This window comes from Anomaloglossus baeobatrachus, unplaced genomic scaffold (genome assembly GCF_048569485.1).
Source record: "Anomaloglossus baeobatrachus isolate aAnoBae1 unplaced genomic scaffold, aAnoBae1.hap1 Scaffold_46, whole genome shotgun sequence".
Lineage (NCBI taxonomy): Eukaryota > Metazoa > Chordata > Amphibia > Anura > Aromobatidae > Anomaloglossus > Anomaloglossus baeobatrachus.
In genome coordinates, this window is record NW_027443940.1 from 415,145 (window position 1) to 437,500 (window position 22,356).

The window sequence follows — 22,356 nt, forward strand, 5'->3', positions numbered from 1 at the left end:
ACGAAAAGGATTTGGACTGGGCCCACTAACCTGTGTAAAGTGCACCTTGAAAATCCAAGCTGCGGTGTCAATATTCCGTTCCTGCCATTTTCCGCCATCTGGCGTCAAAACACCATCTTCCCGACCAAAAGCGTGCGAAGATTAAGCCCCGCCCCTCGTCCTGTGAGCGCAGCCAGAAGCTGGAGAGCTGGCTGCCGAAAACCAAGGGGGCGTAACGGGATGTAGCAGCGGAAGTGGAGCAGGGACGCCAGGACTCTGCCCTAGAGATGAGCGAACTGGCCGTGGTTCGGCTCGAGTTCGGTTCGTCGAACTGAGGTCTCGTTCGAGTTCAGTTCGGCGAACGTTTGACGAACCAAACTCGAACCAATAGGATATAATGGGAGGCAATCACAAACACATAAAAACGCATTATAAATGTACACATACAGTTAATAAACATTGCCATAACACTTACCGGTTCCCGCGATCCCTCCTGCACTCTGTCTCCTGCCGCTATTCCATCCGATGATCGCTGAATCCTCCCGGTGACCAGCACTGCCAGCAGTGATACAGGACCTATCGTGACGTCAAAATAGCCATGTGACCAGTCACATGGCTATTATCTCATTGGCCACAGACTGGTCAAATGACTATGACGCGTCATGTAGGACCTGTCATTGCACTCTCCGGTACACGGTGCACATTTGTGTATCGCCGTGTACCGGCGACATGCTCTAGCACACGGTCAACTCCCCGTTCCGTTAGGGACCGGCTGACACAGCCGGTCATTAACGGAGATCACCGTTGCCATAGCAACGCAGTTAGCGGTGACGTCACCGCTAACCGCGGCTCCGGGAATCACATGATCGGAGCCCTGTTGCTATGGTAACGCGTCTGTCACCGCCAGCAGCACTGATCTCTCACGGAGTGAAGGCTGCACGCTGCTTCCAGTGCAGCCTTCACGGAGTGAAGGCTGCACGGGAAGCAGCGTCTTCCCCCATGCAGCAGTGATGGAGCAGAGCTGCATTTGTTGAACGAGAAAGACAGAAGACCATGGATCGTGGAGGGCTGACAGGGGGTAATAAAGATGGAGTCTCTAATGTGTCTGTGTATTTATTTCTATTAAAGTATTTTTTCTCTGTGTGGTGTCTTTTTTTTTTAACCCTTTATTGGAGATTCTTAATGGCCGGGTCAAACGTGCCTGACATTAAGAATCTCTGGCTTAATACTGGCTAGTAAAACAAAGCCAGTATTAACTCATGATTACCCAACAAGCCACCCGGCTCCAGGGCTGTTGGAAGAGTTGGATACAGCGCCAGATGATGGCGCTTCTATGAGAGCGCCATTTTCTGGGGCGGCTGCAGACTGTAATTCGCAGCAGAGGCGCCCAGAAACCTTGGGCTAACCTGTGCTGTGGATTCCAATCCCCAGCTGCCTAGTTGTACCTGGCTGGACACAAAAATGGGGCAAAGCCCATGTCATTTGTTTTTTAATTATTTCATGAAATAAGTGAAATAATTAAAAAAAAAACGGGCTTCCCTATATTTTTGGTTCCCCACCAGGTACAAATAGGCAACTGGGGGTTGGAGGCAGCCCGTGGCTGCCTGCTGTACCTGGCTAGCATACAAAAATATGGCAAAGCCCACGTCATTTTTTTGGTGGGCAAAAAACTTCTGCATACAGTCCTGGATGGAGTATGCTGAGCCTTATAGTTCTGCAGCTGCTGTCTGCTCTTCTCCATACAGACAGACAGCAGCTGCAGAACTACAAGACTCAGCATACTCAATCCAGGACTGTATGCAGAAGTTTTTTGCCCCCTGAAAAAATTATGTGGGCTTCGCCATATTTTTGTATGCTAGCCAGGTACAGCAGGCAGCCACGGGCTGCCTCCAACCCCCAGTTGCCTATTTGTACCCGGCTGGGAACCAAAAATAAAAGGGAAGCCCTTTTTTTATTATTTCATGAATTTCATGAAATAATTAGAAAACAAATGACGTAGGCTTCGCCCCATTTTTGTGTCCAGCCAGGTACAACTAGGCAGCTGGGGATTGGAATCCACAGCACAGGTTGGCCTGAGCTTTCTGGGTCCCACTGCTGTGAATTGCAGTCTGCAGCCGCCTCAGAAAAATGGCACTTTCATAGAAGCGCCATCTTCTGGCGCTGTATCCAACTCTTCCAGCACCTGCCTGCTATACCTGGCTAGCATACAAAAATATGGCGAAGCTCACGTCCTTTTTTTGCAGTTTTTTGGCAAAAAAAAATAAAAAAAAATGCTTCCCTGGATTTTCCATTGCCAGTGAAGGTAACACCAAGCAGTGGGGGTTAGCAGCCAGTAGCTGCTTGGATTACCCTTAGCTAGCAATACAAAAAATGCAGCGGGAGCAAATATATTTTTTTTTAATTATTTATTTAAATAACTAAAAACAAAAAGGGCTTCCCTGTATTTTGATTGCTGGACATCACAGTGCTGTAAAAATAAATCTTTAAAAAAATGACGTAGCGCTCCGCGGTATTTTTGATTCTCAGCGCAGATAAAGCAGACAGCTATGGGTTGCCACCCCCATCTGCCTGCCGTTACCTTGGTTGGCAATCAAAATACAGGGAAGCCCATTAATTTTTTCGATTTAAAAAATAGTTAAATAAAATGACGTTGGGTCCCCCCATTTTTGATAGCCAGCTAGGGTAAAGCAGACGGCTGTAGCCTGAAAACCACAGCTGGCAGCTTTACCGTGGTTGGGGATCCAATGTGGAGGTCCCCTCAGGCTCTTTTTTTATAATTATTTTATAAATAATAATTACACAAAAAAAGTAGGGTCCCCCCCAAATTGGATCACCAGCCAAGGTAAAGCAGACAGCTGTGGTCTGGTATTCTCAGGGTGGGAAGGTCCATAGTTATTGGGCCTTCACAGTCTAAAAATAGCAGGCCGCAGGCACCCCAGACGTGGCGCATCCACTAGATGCGCCAATCCTGGCGCTTCACCCCAGCTCATCCCGTGCCCTGGTGCAGTGGCAAACGGGGTAATAAATCGGGTTGATACTAGCTGTAAAGTCACCTGAGATCAAGCCCAGCAGTTTGTGACGTCATGGCGTCTATTAGATACCCAACATCATAAACTGTCAGTACTAACATAAAAGAAAATGACAAAAGAAATTTATTTGAAAAAAAAAACAGTCCCCAAAACATTTCCTCCCTCACCAATTTATTGTAAGAAAAAAAATAAAGGGGTCCCACGACGACTCTGGACCGTCTAGAATATTAGGGGGGTTGGTTGGGTTATGGGGGAGGAGACACTCAGGGAACGTATCCCCCATTTTCTAGGAGTGCAGACCCTTCATGTGAGGAGTGTGGGTGCAATGAATCTTCACTCACTCTCCCCAGGTCCACAGCAGCAGAGTCCATGTCGTAATGGTTGCTACCAAAGCTGCAATGCCCTGCTCATGAGGTAAGGGCATGCCTAATCAGGAGAACTATTCTACATTTCCAAATATTGGTATTTGCTGATATTATTGCTGTTCCACCTACTAAATATTGGGGATAGGATCTTGGAGATGGAATACCCCTTTAAGTCCAGTTATCCAGCTGAATGAATACTAAACAACAGAGCTCGCTATTTAGAGGTGTTTTCTTGTGGCGTATAATGGACTCTCATGTTTGGTAGGGAAACTATAAAAGCAAATCCCTCCGTTTGGAAATGTAGTATATAGCTCTCCTGATCAATTATGTTCCTTACCTCATGAGCAGGGCATTGCAGTAATAATAATAATTTATTCATTTATATAGCGTTATTAATTCCATATCGCTGTATGTCTTTGGAGTGTGGGAGGAAACCTGAGTACCCGGAGGAAACCCACGCAAACACGGGGAGAACATACAAACTCCTTGCAGATGGTGTCCTTGATGAGAATTGAACCCAGGACCTCAGCGCTGCAAGACTGCAGTGCTAACCACTCAGCCACCGTGCCGCCCATTTAGCTTACAGATGCATAACCACCACTCACTGTGTCTGAACACAGGAAGCTGAGCTGACAGCCGCTCTGTGCATGCGGCAGAGACTACTGTGAAGGAGAGGGCCGTGGTGGGGGGGGGAAAATCAACGCTGCACAGGTACCGTGGGACACCGGGGAACACCGGTGGGGTTATAGGGGGTGACCTGGCAGGGCCTGGGGTGGAGTTTTCTGTCGCATGTGTCATGGCACATGCGACAGAAATCAGAGTAGGGTGAATGCGGCCGGCGCGCTGCTGTCCGCGCGCGGCCATCTTGGATTTCTGGGAGGGCATCGGGGGGGGGCACTTTGGTGACACCGGGGGACCAGAGGGGACCGGGGAGGAGATTTATCATATTTGTTCATGCCAGATGGGAGATAAATAATTTTTTACCGGCGCTGTCATTTACTGTAACGTGATCATCGGTATACGGTGTATACCTGTGATCACGTGAGCGGGGACCGGAAAAACCGTCCTGAATCATGATCTCCAGGGTCTCAGCTAACCCTGAAACCCCGGAGATTTTCTGACGCTGGGGGGCGTTATTGACTTATTTCTGCCTGCTGTTTATAAACGGCAGATCAGAATACGGCTACATTCACACGACCGATCCATTTTTGTGGTCTGCAAAAAAGTCAGGTTTTTTTTTCACGGGTGCATCCGTGTGGCATCAGTTTCCGTTCCGTAGACGGTCCGTATGTCATCTGTTTGTCATCCGTGTGCCTTACGTTTTTTTTTTGTGTACTGCAAAAAAACTGAAGGAGGGAAAATACATAAATTTACCCAGGATCCTTAGCTTCAACCTACATGAGGCGGTCACATGTTCACTCCAGTGCCATTTTCTACTGCTTTTCACAGCATAGAGCGCTCTGGTGATTTTCCTGTGCTTGTACACTTCATATCAGTCTTTTCTGTCATTATAATGGCAGAAAGACACATCATGTCCCACTCTCCTGCATTTTGTAATTTTGCACCCTTTGGTGCCTTTCATGTGGCACTAAGGGGTGCTTAGCTTTGTATTTAGCCAAAAAAAAAGAAAAAAAAAAAAAAAGACTTAGGGTTCCCCAGAGTTTTTGTAGCCAGCTAGGGTAAAGCAGACGGCTGCAGCCTGCAGACCACAGCTGGCAGCCTCACCTTGGCTGGTAATCCAAAACTGAGGGCACCCCACGCTGTTATTTTAAATTAAATAAATAATTAAAAAAAAAAAACCACAACATGTAGGGGTCCCCCCAAAATTGGATCACCAGCCAAAGTAAAGCAGACAGCTGGGGTCTGATATTCTCAGACTAGTGAGGTCCGTGGTTATTGGACTCTCCCCAGCCTAAAAATAGCAGGCCGCAGCCGCCCCAGAAGTGGCGCATCCATTAGATGCGCCAATCCTGGTGCTTCGCCCCAGCTCATCCCGTGCCCTGGTGCGGTGGCGAACGGGGTAATATATGGGGTTAATACCAGATGTGTAATGTCACCTGGCACCAAGCCCTGGGGTTGGTGAGGTCAGACGTCTATCAGATACCTGACATCACCAACCCAGTCACTAATAAAAAAAAATAGACGACAAACACATTTTTATTTGAAAAAACACTCCCCAATACATTCCCTTTTTAACCAATTTATTAGAAAGAAAAACAAATCCAGGTCTGGTGTAATCCAAGGGGTTGCCATGACGATCCACACTGTCCCAGTCAATGAAGAGCAGGATGTTCCCCATTGGCTGGGAGAGCAGTGCAGTGACCTGAGCTAACATCAATGGGTCAGCCCAGGTCACTGCAGGGGATGACAAGTGCTGCTGTCAGCGAGGTACATTACCTGCGCTGATCTCCTGCACTGTTAACAGCACCTGTCACTGAGTTCAATGACCGCCGCCTTCACAGCCAAGTATCGCGATAGGCCCGTGATGTCACCGCTAGTCAGTCTCGGGTCGGAAGCGAGAGAAGGTTATGTGACAAGCGGCGGCCATTGAGGACAGTGACAGCGCTGAGGTCAGGACTTCATCACTGCAGGTAAGCCGAGCGGGACCATGTGTGCAGAGTGCCAGGAGGAAGTCAGTGTCGTGGACTGCATGGCTGGGGACGTGTGTGTGTGTGTGTGTGTGTGTGTGTGTGTGTGTGTGTGTGTGTGTGTGTACACATGCCGCGTACAGGAGGGGGCGGAGTGAGCTGAGCGGGGAAGTGTGGGCTTCCTGCACGTAACTAGGATAAACATCGGGTTACTAACCAAAGCGCTTTGCTTGGATACCCAATGTTTATCTTGGTTACCAGCCAGCGATGGCTCCTGCACACTGTAGCTGTAAAAAGCCCTGCTTTTTGCTGCTAGAACCGTTCTCGAACGTATCTAGAACTATCGAGCTTTAGCAAAAAGCTCGACTTCTAGTTCGATCTAGAACAGCCCCCAAAATCACTCGAGCCGCGAACTGGAGAACATCGAATCGCGAACCGCACTCAACTCTACTCTGCTTATAAAGTTCCTGGACACTGCAGAGGCAAGATGGCGGCAGGAAGGGACTTGTCACTGGAGCGCGCTGCTCCAGGTACCGGGACCTGAATTGAACAAGAGACCGAGCAGCTCTTCAGGAGGATGCAGACGCAGTTCCTCTACATCCTGGACCACTGGAGGGAAGAAATTAGGAGCCTGGCTGTGGCGGTGCGGGCCCGTGAGATGGAGGCCCCATGCGTGGAGTGGGTAAGCAGCTACCCAGTTCCAGTTGACCTGGCCGCGGGATCTGGTCTGCCCCCGGCCACCTCAGCTACTGTTACCCTTGGCGGACGCCGAGCCGCTAACCCCAACACTGGCAGCGGAACCTTCAGCCTCACCACCGGCCAGACCAGGCCGCAATGCCTCCAGTCCCATCACCGGCCCGACCAGACCCGGCCACATCACCGGGCCCGTACCCCGGTACGGAGCACCTGGACTCTGCTATTCCGGCTGCGGAACAGCCGGTTCCTGCATCTACCACAGCGGAGGTGAAGCCTGTTGAGATGCTGGTACCACCGCCGCCCGTTAACTGCCGGAGCCGCAGGAATCTGTATGTAGCAGTGGCAGCTGAACCCGGATAGCTACCCACCAGTTTGTTTAAGGTTTGCAAAATGACTGTTTGGACCTGTTACCCTTGTTGAATGTTCTCCAGTGTTGTGTTAAAGTGGAGAAGGCTGTCGGGGACCAGTCACCAGGTCCTCAGTGGAGGGTGACAGGAGAGCTAATGCTCCAGTAAAGATATCCTCTTTGTTGAACCTTTTTTCCCCCATGCTCCGTTAAAGGTAAAAAGGCCATCAAGGTCTTGGACAGTGCGGCGCTGGTAGACGGCACCAGGGGGCCCTTGATGGAGGATGGCATAATGGGTAACGGCTACCAGGTTACTCAGGACTGTTGCCAGACTTGTCTTTTACACCTCCAGGACTTAAACGGCGTCACCAGAGGCTACTGAGGTGCTGGAAAAGGGGTGCCCACCAGGATTAGAGGTGGCACCAAGGATCCAGGTTGTTTGGCTGGCAGGTTGAAGGGAGAGGGACAATGGGAATGGACTGTTGCAGGAAGGGACTGCAGCGGAGTAGGCTGAGCCACCGACTACCGCTACAACCAGTAGCATTCCCATGGTTCTTACAAATGTGAACTCAGAGTTTTTATGCAATGTTTAAGTGATGTGCCACCCCTGTGTGGGATGAGAAATTGTTGAATTAAAAAGGTTACGACTTTCCCTTTTTTCAATTAAAACAAAATAAACCTCTCTGTCCTGTAGCTCGGGGATGAGCTAAGTTTAACTGAGGGGAAATGTGATGCCCCTGGACTAGTCAGGGTGCCACAGGGTACTGCACCCTATGTCTTTTTTGGTGCAGGACTCAAACCCCCATGGTTCTCCCTGGGGACTTTTTGGCTAGGTCGCAGGTGGTGGTCTGGGACCGAATGAATCGGAGACCCGGTCGCAGGGTATTGGAGAAGGGTGCCCGGCTTAGTTTAGGAAAACGGCCGGGACCAGAATACCTACTTAACCGAACCGGGACCAAGCACAGCGGCAGGGTACTGGACCCTAGATCAGGGATTAGCTTCATGCAACCTGATAATTAACCTGTGGAGGATAGTTTCTTTATGGACTTTCCCCAAGAGCTCAGAGATCAAAGGCATCAACACAAAGAGGGGGATAGGGCTTTCCAGCTTATGCGGCCCACTGAAATCCCAAGCATCAGCCATCGAAAGCATAGCTTCACTACTTAACAGTGGGGAGCGGGACCCCGACAGCTCCAAGTCGAGTGGTCACACAGAACATCTAAAATACAGTGAATGGAGCCAAGGTACAGACCATCAGCAATACCATTGGGAGCGTACTCCCAGACTGGCTTCCCTGACATGGCAGTGGCATTCAGAGACTGTTTACTACTGTGTCAGAGTCTGCTTTCTGGTCACATCCACACCAACACTGCCTGAGTGAGTACGCTGTCCTCCCCTGCTTCCAATCTGCACCACGCTCCCCTACACCTCACCACCACGAGTCCCGGGGAGCCTCCCCTACCCGTGGAGGGGACGTCATCTGGCTGCCCCACGCCATCTCCCCCGGGTACTCCCATCGGCGGTACTCCCCTTACCGCGAACCACAGGTGGCATCACAAACTCTTATCCCCTGTGAATACCTCTTTTTCATTTGAAGTGGCCAAGAGCCCCTGGGTCCGGAGACCCTTGAGCCACGGTAACCCCTGGATCCGAGCGGTTCGACCACTGCAGGGTTGGCACAATCACATGCAAACTCCGCCCACAAAGTACATTTTCGTGACACACCCGCAGGGCCTTGGGGATTTACTCGTCACCGTGCCAGTGTAGGGGGTGGGATGTCACACCAGCCAGGCCTGGTTCCGTGACCTCGGCGGTGTCAAAGATGGAGGGCTTATTTACAGGGGAGTATAGAGTTTGTATTCATGACGCCACCCGTGATATGCAGCCAACATGGGAGCCGCCGCTGCTAGGAGGTTTCCTCTGAGGGCAGATGGTAGTACACCTAGGTTGTTACAGCTCTCCACAGGCAGAGCTCAGGCCCACAGGGATGTTGGGAGTAGTAGTCTCCTGCTGCTGTGCAGCTAAGGCGCAGGAAGGGTTGGACGACAGAGGTTGCAGTTAAAGTTCTTTACTCACTGAGATTCCACTTCCCTTGGGATGCCGGACTCCGCTGTCATGGGCTCCAGCCGATCCCGGATAGTTCGGAGGCCAGAAACGGTGTTTTTCTGGGAGTCCTTACTACTTACGCTGTGAATGGGCTCCAATGCTGTCCCGTATGGCAGGCAGCGCGAGTCCATTACTGGTGCCGCTTTTTTGTCTCGATTCCTGGCTCCATATGCTGCTGTGCCTTGGGCACTTTGTGTGGGACAGAAGACTTAAAATACTCTGCCCGGCGGATTCTGCTGGTGGGACATGAAGTGCCACCAGCCTAGGGCTCCGCACCCTGTTCTGTGCGCTCGGTCATGAGGGAGCTATGGCACAGCTCTCTTCAGCGACCATGGTCTCCTCTCGTCTCACTTATTTCCTCTCGGTCACTCTTCAGTATCTGATCTGCCGAGTGTGTGTGTCACCTTGCTCCCCTGTGTCAAGCTCCTCCCCCCCCACCCAGGTTCCTGAACTAGAGGGCAGAAGGCCTACTAAATTAGTGATAGCCACCCCCCAGGTGCCTACCCTAGCCTAGTCCCAGTGAGAGGGCAACTAATTTTTGTTGGATTGTGGTGCTTTACTGGCAATGACCTCCTCCGTACCCGGGATGAATGCTGCACCTCTGATTAGGTGCAGTACCTCAGGGGCGCCACACTTGCGTTGTCACTGGCCAACAGGAGGATGTAATCCTTCAATGCATGCACATGCAGTGCAAGGAGGGGTTACAAAGGGGAGCAACTACCGGCTGAAGCACCAGAGCAATGCAGCCCATGGGAATCTGGCAGAGGGCTGCAGAAAAGGTCATCAAAAGGAGGTTCCCCACCTCTGACAGAGGAACCTGGTGTGTTTAGTGTTGACAGACTAGAACACAGAGGAAACACAATGGTAAAAAAAAAAAAAAACAAAAAAAAAAAAAACACACAACAACCCACACTGACTTGTGTATTACATGCATGTGGTTCACATAGACATGGTCCTTGTGAAAGTATTGGTGTGAAGATCCCCACTGATTTTATTTAGTACACGTGTAAACATTTCTCCAGTATGTGTGAAAACAGACACAACACGTAGAGCTATGTTCTCACAGTGCGTTTTTTTCCCCTGACCAAAACCTGATCTTGTGGCAGAAGTCTCCTGGGGAAGGGGGGGGTCTCCTGACGGTTTTCTGCCTGTTTGGCCAGGCTTTTATGGCGTTTGTTTTTTTTCTGCACTCCTGTAATGTACGGACCATGTCCAGACCAGTGATGGTTCAAAAGCAGCAGAGTTCCGGGCCTGGGCCAGGATTGACCTGGATCTGGCACTCTGGTAGTAAAGTGAAAACAAAAAGTAAAAGCAAGCGCGCTATACTTTACCAGTCTCCGGCTTCGCTTTACCTACTCGGTAGATGCTAGAGTATATGGATTACTTCCGGGTATGACTTCAGTTCAACGTGCCCCTATCACATGGGGGGGGGGGGGGGGCGGGGACCCCTCTCCTTGCATGATTATACTGGAAGGGTGAAAACATCACCGATCTCACTAACCCAGCTAGTCACGCCCACCAACCTGAAAGGAGCCCGTACATTCTAGGCTCAACTGTACCTGCTCCCACAGCCCCTCCTACTTCCAGAGGTCACTCTCTTGGCACTGTCAATATTTTTTCTACACGCTGGAAATTTTGTATGGAGATATTCTATATGCTTCACTTTTTATAATGAATAGCAATAAACAAGTTAGAAATTTATCCTGAGTGGTGACGGATATGCCGGCGTCACACGATACGATATATCGTGCGATATGTCGGCTGGGTCACGGAATTCGTGACACACATCCAGCATCATTAGATATGTCATACTGTGTGACACCTCAGAATGACTGAACGAGCAAAAATACTCACCTTATCGTTGCTCGTTGACACGTCGTTCATTTTCAAAATGTCGGTCCTCCTTCTGTGCTCCGGTTGTTAATCGTTCCCGAGGCAGCACATGTCGCTCCGTGTGACACCCCGGAAACGACGAACACAGCTTACCTGCGTCCCGCCGGCAATGCGGAAGGATGGAGGTGGGCGGGATGTTACGTCCCGCTCATCTCCGCCCCTCCGCTTCTATTGGGCGGCTGCTGTGTGACTCCGAACATCCCTCCCCCTTCAGGGAGGGGATGTTCGCCGCCCACAGCGAGGTCGTGCGAGAGGTAAGTACGTTTGACGGCGGTTACCGACTTTGTGCACCACTGGCAATGAATTGCCCGTGACGCACAAACGACGGGGGCGGGTGCGATTGCTCATGCGGACGCACGATATATCCTCCCGTGTGACGCCGGCATTACACTCCACAGCGCCAGAATTTCCTTTCCTTTCCATAAATAAGTAATTAGGTATCAAAAAGTCCAATCTGAAAATCCAGTCACTTTCCTTTTCTAGAAAGATTTATTTAAATCTGTAATTTTGGGTTTATTCACTTTAACAGCACAAAAGAAAATCTCATTGAGTTCACCATGGTGAACGGTGTTCGTGTGACTAACAATTGGAGTCTCCAATTCATGTCAGATATCCCCTATATGATTCTTCAGTCTTCACAATTCCTTCTTGGTTTTACCAATGTAATTAATTAAAAGGAGGCAGGTTCAAGTTGCCATATACACTACTCCTGGAGGTTTTGCAATTCGTGAAAACTGACAGCAGGTCTTACCAGAGGCCACTAAAATATTTGCAGGATTCATCCAACTACAATACAGCACCCACCACAATGTACAAAGGAGGGATGGTCTAATGTGACGCCCCTGGAATATCGGGTCGTCACAGGGTATTGCCCAATCCGCCCTCCCGTGCAGTATCCACCTCCCTCTTGGTTTAGGGTCCCTAATTAAATGGTGTTCCTACATAAGCTAATCAAACCCTAGATACACCAGTGGACGGCTTGAGTGGAATAGATTCGTCCACCTGGGGGGGGGGGTTGGAGAGGGGAGGTCAGGAGTGTCAAGAAGAGAGTTGGGTCTGAGAAGTGAAAGTGAGAGGAGGTGAGGAGTAGGGCTCCTGGGAAGCAATCTAGGTGGCAGACGGTGGTCTGGGCCTAGAGGATCTGGACCCCCGGTGGCAGAGGATCATGGCAAGGGGCACGGATCTGTCGAGGAGGACAGCCGGTGGCCTTGCACCATCACCGGGCTGAGACCAAGGCACGACGGGTTACGTGGACCCTAGGTCGGGGAGTAGCTGCAGGCAACCCGATAAATTTACCCGAGGAGAATGGTGTCTTCAGGATCCGTTCCCACCCGGTCCAAAAAAAAAAAATCAGGGCATTAGAGCAACGAGGGGGATAGGACTTTCCAATTCAAAACGGTCCAGAAAATCCCAAGCGTGAGCCCTGAAAGCAAGCTCCCACACTTAGCCATAGTGGGGAGCGGAGTCCGGCAAGTTTCACACTACCGGGACCACGAAAGAAGTAAAGTTAGTGCCAGGAAGCAGGTCACGGATCACCAGGCAGCACCATTGGGGACGGGACCCGAACTAAGCTCCCCTCAGCGGCATCCAGAGACTTTGACAAGTTGTCGGTGTCAGCTTAATTGACTGAGTGAGTACAACAGTGACCTCCTTGCATCCAACGGCACTCCCCTACCATCACCAAGTCCTGGGGTATTCCCCCTGCCTGTGGAGGGTAATACCTGGCTGCCCCATTCCATCATCCCCGGGTACTCCCAATTGCAGCGGTGGTACTCCTAATTACCACATACCACGGGTGGCGTCACGAACTCTATAAAATCCCTTGTAAATAACCCCCCTTCATTTGAGTGGTCGCACAACCCCCGGGTCCGGAGACCCTCAAGCCACTGAGAACCAGGATCAGAGCAGCTTGGCTGTTGGCACGGGGGCAGCGCACTATCACACCTGATGTTCTAGAAATTTGAGAAGTTGAGAAGTGGTTGGGATATCCTGCAAGTTTATTCCGCCCCATCCTGTTTGCCTGGCCTTTTCTCCCCATCACCGCCATTTTCTTTATTTCCTGCGTGCACTCAGTGAATAGTAAATAGTTTAAATAATTCGCAATGCTACTAAGATTACTTTGGACTCAGTGCTTGTGTGGCACCCTTGGGCTTTAGGCACCACAGGGTATTACACTACTTTTATGGGGTACTATCTATCCCGGGTAAGGAGGGTGGGGTGGGAGGGGGGGGGGGGGTTAACCTTCCAGTGTCTTCAGAAAACAACAGCAGGTGCTTACTCACTTGGGGGGTTGGACTAGGGCAGACAGGATAGTTCGTCATCATGAAGCATGGGACTTCCCAGTCGCTAGGACAACCACAGGGGGCTGGCGCCACATGGGGTAGAAGTAGGAGCAACCAACATACTTTAAACAGAACCTTCCTGGGCACAGCTTGGGATAACACCTAGCACTGACAACTGGAGTTAGTGTTTCCTCTCTCCTTGTGGGAGCAGGAGGGACACTTCACTAAACTTTCATGGGCACCGACTGTGACTGCCGATTAATCCGGGATCGGCTGGAGCCCATCATGGCAGAGAACGGTACCTCGGGTAGCGCTTAAAAGGACTTGTGAGTAAAAAACACTTGGAACTGCGGCGCCAACGGGGACCACTACTACCCCCACCATCCTCCCGGGGTAATCCCGCTCCGCCTGTGAGGCGCAACACCATCTCGGCTGCAAGTAACATCTGCCCCGGTGAGAGACCCTGCAGCAGTGGCCGCCCATCCCTGGCTGCAAACCACAGGTGGCGTTACGATCCTAATAGACTTTCCTAACCTCCGACTACTACCTCCATCCTCCCTACCACCCTCCAATCCTCCTTCCTGTACGCCTCGGGGCAACGGAACCAGGCCAGGTCACTCAGTAACGACGCAGAAGAATATGCACCCCCCGGAACGAGTAGGTTAAAAACACCTGCCCCCTGGGGTGCTACACTTACTGGCTGAATCAATAACATCATGACTATAGTAAACATTGCCGCTGAAGTCAGATGATTGCCTACAAATGTAGACAGCACGAGTTGCTGAGCTCAAATGGTTGGCTGCAGTGTTGATCTGCACTGCAGTCATGACTTCATTGCTGCAGCCAATACACAGAGACCAGAGGAACAGCAGAGAGATGGCATGGGACCTGGGAGGAATATTATCTGGTTATTTTACCAGTGTCTATAACTGGAAGACACAAAAAAAAAAAAAAAAAAAAAAGTGTTTGAGTGCTTATTCTTCTCACTTTTAGATAGATACCTATAATAAGAACAGGTTTGCATTAACAAGTGTTTATTAAATGCCTGAATAATAAATGTTTTTTTGGGTGTAAAATTATAATAAATGAGGTTTCTGATACTCCAGAAAACCTAGCTATGCACAATCAGTTACTTTACCTTTGTCTTCTTTTCAAAGAAAGATTTTGGCATATTCTCATAAGTAAGATGTGAAGCAAATACTCTTGGAGAAGGTTGGTCCTTCAGGTGCTTAAAATCAAGAGACGATAAATAGAATTACATTAAGGTTTTCATGATCTTTAAACGACATTCCCCAAATGATATTGAAAAGTGGAAACTGCATTCTTACTCAAATAGGTGTCAGAATAAATAAAATAAAAAAAAAAAAAAAAAAAATTAAAGCCCTTTTACACATTGATGATTGCACAAATGTTGGTTCATGAGAACGATCGTTAATGTGTAAACCTGATCAGTGAGTGAGTTTTCTGTCAATATCTAATCAGAGTTTGCATTCTCTAGACCTCATTAAGATGTCCATGAACTACAAGTGCTTCTCAATAATTTAGAATGTCATCGAAAAGTTAATTTTAGTAATTCAATACAAAAATTGAAACATATAATTGAGTCATTACAAACAGTGATCTATTTTAAGTATTAAATGTCTGTTAATGTTGAGGATTATGGTTTACAACCAATGAAAACCCCAAAGTCATCTCCGTAAATTAGAATAATTACCACACAACACCTACAAAGGCTTCCTAAGCGTTTAAAATGGTTCTTTAGGCTGGCTACGTAGGCTACACAATCATGGGGAAGACTGCTGACTTGACAGTTGTCCAGAAGGCAGTCATTGACACAATCCACAAGGAGGGTAATCCACAAAAGGTCATGGCTAAAGAAGCTGGCTGTTCAGAGTGATTTATCCAAGCATATTAATTTGAATGTTGAGTGGAAGGAAAAAAGTGTGGTAGAAAAAAGGTGCACAAGCAGCCAGGATAACTGCAGCCTTGATAGGATTGTTAAGGAAAGGCCATTCAAAACTAAGGGCTATTCACAAGAAGTGGACTGCTGCTTGAGTCAGCGCTTCAAAAGCCATCACACACAGACGTATCCAGAACATAGGCTACAAGTGTCGCATTCCTTGTGTGAAGCCACTCATGACCAATAAACAATGCCAGAATTGTCTTACCTGGGCCAAGAAGAAGAAAAAAAAAAAAAAAAAAAAAAAGAGAATAACTGGACTGTTGCTCAGTGGTCCAAGGTGTTTTCAGATGAAAGTACATTTTGCATTTCATTTGGAAATCAAGATCCCGGAGTCTGGTGGAAGAGTGGAGAAGCCACAACCCAAGCTGCATGAGATGTAGTGTGAAGTTTCCACAATCAGTGAATGTTTGGGGAGCCAAGTCCACTGTGTTATCAAGACAAAAGTCAGTACAGCTGGCTAGCAGGAAATTTTAGAGCACTTCATGCTTCCCTCTGCCAACAAGCTTTTTGGATATGGAAATTTAATTTTCCAGCAAGACTCGGCACCTGTCCACACTGCCAAAAGTACAAATACCTGGTTTAATAACCACAATGTAACTGTGCTTGATTGGCCAGTAAACTCACCTGACCTTAATCCCATAAAGAATCTATGGGGTATTGTCAAGAAGATAAAAGGTGGTGTCACATATAGCGACGCAGCAGCGATCACGACCAGCGATCTGACCTTATCAAGATCGCTGCTGCGTCGCTACATGGTCGCTGGTGAGCTGTCAAACAGGCAGATCTCACCAGCGACCAGTGACCAGCCCCCAGCTAGCAGCGACGCGTGGAAGCTTAACTAAAGGTAAATATCGGGTAACCAAGGAAAGCACTTCTCTTGGTTACCTGATATTTACCTTAGTTACTAGCGTCCGCCGCTCTCACGCTGCCAGTGCCGGCTCCCTGTTCCCTGCACTCCTAGCCAGAGTACACATCGTATTAATTTCCCGATGTGTACTCCAGGTACGTGTGCAGGGAGCTGGCACTGGCAGCGTGAGAGCACACCACTTAGCGCTGGCTCCCTGCACTCCTAGCCAGAGTACACATCGGGTTAATTACCCAATGTGTACTCCAGCTACGTATGCAGGGAGCCGGCACTGGCAGCGTGAGAGCGGCGGACGCTAGTAACTAAGATAAACATCGGGTAACCAAGGAAAGGGCTTCTTGGTTACCCGATGTTTACCGTGGTTACATCTTACCGCAGGCTGCCAGACGCCGGCTCCCTGCTCCCTTTAGTTCGTCGCTCTCTTGCTGTCACACACAGCGATGTGTGCTTCACAGCGGGAGAGCAATGTCCAAAAAATGAAGCAGGACATTCAGCAACGACCGGCGACCTCATAGCAGGGGCCAGGTCATTGCTGGATGTCACACACAGCGACAGCGATGTTGCTGCTACGTCACAGAAAATGGTGACTTAGCAGCGACGTCGTTGTCGTCGTCGCTATGTGTGACACCACCTTAAGACACACCAGACCCAACATGCAGAGGAGCGGAAGGCTGCTATCTAAGCAACCTGGGCTTCCATAACACCTCAGCAGTGCCACAGGCTGATTGCCCCCATGCCACGCCGCATTGATGCAGTAATTCATGCAATAGGAGCCTTGACCAAGTATTGAGTGCATTTACTGTACATACTTTTCAGTAGGCGCCAATATTTGAGTTAAAAATAATTTTTTCAGTTGGTCTTATATAATATTCTAATTTTCTGATAATGAATTTAGGGTTTTCATTGTAAGCCATAAATCAACATTAAACAGAAATAAACACTCAAAATAGATCACTGTGTGTAATGACTAAATAATATATATGTGTTGCCCTTTTTGTACTGAATTACTGAAATTAATTTTTGGATATATATAATTTAAGAAACCAAACAGTTGTATAAGCATGTCAGTGTGGTTTTTTTTTTGCCAAGTGGTCCCAAAAAAAAAAAAAAAAAAAAAAAAATATAAATATAAAAAAAAATATTTAGTATTAAAAGCTAAAACCAAAATTTAAAATAATTCAACATAACCCTTGTACAAGTTAGACAAAAGCAAGCCGAAGTTGCCAATTTGTGACCATAACAATCAATTAGCTGTTTTTCCTTTTATGGATCTTACAAAGCTTTTAATTAGACATACAGTACATTGCATGCATTACCGAAGTTTAAAATGACAAAATTTTTATAGGAAATCCTAGATATGTAACATAACAAACCTTATATTTTTCTGGTTTTCCAAACTCCAATATAGCTTGGTCTAGTGTAGGTTCTTTGTTGTGTAGCTCAAATAGCATTTGGTGAAGTATCTCTATTGACCAGTTTGTTCCTAAAACAAAATTTAACAAATGCTGTAGGTATTTTTATGTTAATGCACTATGTAGTAGAATACGCAGAGAATAAAGCATTTCTTTAAATCATGTGTTTTTTAAATTCCCTCAAATCCTCCTATGTATAATATTTTTACCAATTCCTGGTTGCCACCAGGCTTTACTGTCCCAGACGTTTAATTAAAATGGTTGTTCCCTATATGTCATGAATGATTTTTTTTTTTTTGTGAATAAAAAAAAAAGTGTATGTGTGGAGACACGGGGGTCAGTGGGTGCTCTCGGCCGCCTTTAGAAAGACAGCATTGCCCGGGGCTCATCCCAACTGAACGCCCAACCTCCTTAACTGTGGGCGGAACACAGACAACGAAGGGTGAGGGAATCACAATATTAAAACTCTACTGGATCCCCAAACAATTATCGGCACATAGCACATAACCAGCAAAACCACAACATGTAACTGACAACAGTTTCTCACCCTTCCACTGGCTCACCAGGAATTAGAATGTCCGTGCCTCAGTGCTTCCAGGCAGGGGCTGGCTGGCACAATTTAGCCTGGAGAGCAATCACAAAGCAGTGGCCCTCAATTTGTGGCAGTCCACCATTGGACTGTTCATCTCTGGCCGCTGCATTAAAGCAGCAGTGGTAACAGGCTTTATGAACAGGTTGGTACATATATATATATGGGAACAAAGCCAAGCTTAGTGCATACATAGATACCGCAACAGAACCAAGATGACTCCATAGATACAGGAACTGAAGAGAGTTTATGAGAGCAGAACCGAGATATGGGAACACAACCAAGCTTACTACAGAGATATGGGAGCAGAACAGAGCTTACTAGAGAGATATGGGAACAGAACAGAGCTTAGTATATCAATACAGGGACACAATCTTAGTCATCTACATAGAAACAGAACCAAGCCTCCTACATACATACGGGAACAGAACAATCGTACTGCATACAGATAGTACCATAACTAAGCTTACTGCTCAAATATGGTACCATAACTAAGCTTACTATATAGATATGGGAGCACAACCATGCTTACGGCATAGATACAGTACCATAACCCAGCTAACTACATAAACAAATACAAAGCTTCTCCTATATTTTCAATGTTAAACACGTACAGCAAATTGATGGCATACGGACTATACACTGATGACATCAGTGTGCGGCACGTATTTTTCACGGCCTCATAGTCTTCTATTGACCATTGTCATCTGTGCTGCTGGAAAAAAATCCAGACATCTCCATGTGGCTCACATGGACACGGTTTGTGTAAATACACAGACATGTGAGCAGCACCAAAGGTTATAATGGATATATGTGGTAATGGATGATACAACACGTACCAGAAACACTGACATGTGAAGGAGGCCTTCAGGTGACAGTTACGTCACAATGCAGAAAGGAGTTAATTTCACATCTTTTCATAAACACAGAAAGACAAATGAAATTCCCTAACACATATGTGAACGAGTCCTTAGGGCTGCGTACCCACAATCAGTGTCAGCAACATTTTGGATGCAGAGTTTTCGCCGCGTCCAAACTGCTGTGTTGTACAGTACACGCACAGTGGATGGATTTATAGAAATCTCCGACTCCCTGGGCTTCTTTTAGACTCTCCATAAAATTGACCTGTGGCGCGAGTTTCTGAGCTGCAGCTTGTGAATTTATTCTAAAGGGGGCTTTACACGCTGCGACATCGCTAATGCAGAGTCGTTGGGGTCACGGAATTTGTGACGCACATCCGGCCGCATTAGCGATGTTGCTGCGTGTGACACCGATGAGCGATTTTGCATCGTTGCAAAAACGTGCAAAAATCGCTTATCGGTGACATGGGGGTCCATTCTCGATTATCGTTACTGCAGCAGTAACGATGTAGTTCGTCGCTCCTGCGGCAGCACACATTGCTATGTGTGACGCCGCAGGAACGAGGAAGCCCTCCTTACCTGCCTCCCGGCCGCTATGCGGAAGGAAGGAGGTGGGCGGGATGTTACGTCCCGCTCAGCTCCGCCCCTCCGCTGCTATTGGGCGGCCGCTCAGTGACGTCGCACGGACCGCCCCCTTAGAAAGGAGGCAGTTCGCCGGTCACAGCGACGTCGCCGGGCAGGTAAGTATGTGTGACGGGTCTGGGCGATGTTGTGCGGCACGGGCAGCGATTTGCCAGTGTCGCGCAACAGATGGGGGCGGATACCCACACTAGCGATATCGGGACCGATATCGCAGTGTGTAAAGTAGCCTTAAGATGCTAGTGCTCTGAGCGGGAGGATACAGCGAAAATCCACTGTGTCAGTGATCCTGATTGTATACACGGACAGCGCGTCTCCGCTAGAGAAAGTACGCTGCGTCAAGACCGTGAGGAAGCCTGATGGTGGGCACTCACCCTTAAAAGATAAGATATAAGATACAATACACTAAGGGCTTGTCTTGCTAAATTCTACTAAAAAGGGGGCTGAAAGCCCGTACTTCCGAAGCGCTCACTGATATCCTAATCAGGCACAAATACTAAAGATTCTGTATAGCAAGATACTATTCATTTTAATAGCACATGAATAATCAATGGTACATAGGCATTAGAACTACTTTATAGTCATAGAATCTTATACAATAACAGAAATATGCATCAACATTACCGTTATGTTGTAGCACGCCTTTCTCATCGGAGGGACTCAATTAGTGATAAGGAAACATCTGCATCACAGGAACAGTGCATCCTGGAAATGTCCCCATCTCATTAAGCGAGTCCTGTCTTTTTATAGCAAAACTTTGTACGTCATGTGCACTGAGTGGTGAATTGGTGACCAGCATGTGACAGCTGAGTCATGTTCATGTAGCTTGACCACAAGCTGCTGTGGGCACCAGTAGCTTCCTGCACATTTTGCCAGTTGACCACTGGCCGACCACAGTTTCCTGGAGATATTACAAGGAGCCATGAATTTTACATGCCAGTTTCCTTACATCTGTTGTCAAATAACCACGGGTTTCCTGACTGTTGAACTGTAAACCTTACTTCCTCATAATCGTGGTTTGTTCACGATTTGCTAACATGTACGCTTTGGTCATAGTGAAATAGGGTCAGCCAGAGGATGGATCGATCTCAATCTCTCTCAATCTCTCTCAATCTCTCATGGATGGATGGATGGATCAAATAATATCTGGGATCACTATATCTTTTGATTATGATCCCTATCTAATCACACTCATTCTTCAGTCATATCACATTGGTATCACAGGGCTCAAGCGCACGTAACTGCTGAATATTCTGCAGCGATTTGACAGCACATGTGACGCTGAAGACACAAGGTTCAGATGGAGTCCTAGTGATCAGTGGTGATAGGATTCTCTCTCCTCGCAGGAACTGCTGAAAAGGGGGGAAAAAAAGGCGCAAATAGGGTTTTACCCGGTATTAACCGTGTAAGGATGTAGAGAGATACACTCACCTGGAGCGGTTGTGCCAGTCACAACCCCTTGTAAAGCATATGAGTGTCCGCGTGGTTCCAGCAGCAGCCCCGTGAAGACTTAGTGAAAAATTGCATATATATATACATATATATGTGAGAATCGGGTTTTAGCCGCGCTAAGAAGCCACTGGTGTCAGGATGTAGTTTATATTAAAAATCTCTTTCTTTATTACAGCATCCAACGCGTTTCAGAGACATAAGCCGTCTCCTTCTTCAGGGAAAAAGAGAATACCTAAAGAAAGATTTTTAATATAAACTACATCCTGACACCAGTGGCTTCTTAGCGCGGCTAAAACCCGATTCTCACATATATATGTGTATATATATATATATATATGCAATTTTTCACTAACTCTCCTCGCAGGGACATCCTTCATCTTCCGGGATGGTTCTGTCTGTACTCTACGTAGCAGCCTCTTTAGCGCATGCACAGTACAAACATCACAAAAATGAACAGAGGGCGGTCGGCAGCGTCAGACCTCACTGATTGGTCACCGAAGAGGGGGCCAGCCGTGTATGACCTTACATTTAAGTAGCCGCAGCTATGGCGGGGGCCCCGTGGCTTAGTAAACCTAAGAACCATATTTTTTTGGACTATAAGACGCTCTTTACCAAAAGAAACCCCAGGTTTACACAGCAGGTAAAAAAAAACAAAAAAAAAAAAAACCACAACAACATTTTTCCTATTAAAACATCCCTGGCGCTGTAAAGGGGAGGAGTCCGGATTGCTAATTTTATATGTACTAGAGCAAAATAAGGAGGTAATAAATCTATTGTCAATGTCTTTCTGCAGTGTATAAGAACACATATACATACATATATATATACATACATACACATACATATACATACACATACACACACATACACATACACATACACATATACATATACATATATATGTGTTCTTATACACTGCAGAAAGACATTGACAATAGATTTATTACCTCCTTATTTTGCTCTAGTACATATAAAATTAGCAATCCGGACTCCTCCCCTTTACAGCGCGGCTAAAACCCGATATATGTGTATGTGTGTGTATATATATATATATACACATACATACATACATACATACATACATACATACATACATACATACATATATATATATATATATATATATATATATATATATACACACACACACACACACACACACACACACACACACACACACACACACACACACACACACATATATACATACATACATACATACATAATTTGTGAGACAGGGAATATAGCTCAGCTGGGATCTTTGCTTTGGTCCAAGCGAGTGGCTATGGATT

General features: G+C 47.4%; 1 protein-coding gene across 1 annotated transcript in view; it reads right to left on the minus strand.

Annotated features, from left to right (window-relative positions):
* Window positions 1-22,356, minus strand: part of LOC142280604 (sulfotransferase 6B1-like) — a 95,383-nt gene that overhangs the window by 24,373 nt on the left and 48,654 nt on the right. Inside the window, exons 2-3 of the mRNA XM_075332759.1 lie at window positions 17,486-17,595; window positions 14,423-14,512 (exon numbers count right to left, since the gene is read on the minus strand). Coding sequence (XP_075188874.1) covers window positions 14,423-14,512; window positions 17,486-17,595 — 200 coding nt within the window. The remainder of the gene's footprint in view (window positions 1-14,422; window positions 14,513-17,485; window positions 17,596-22,356) is intronic.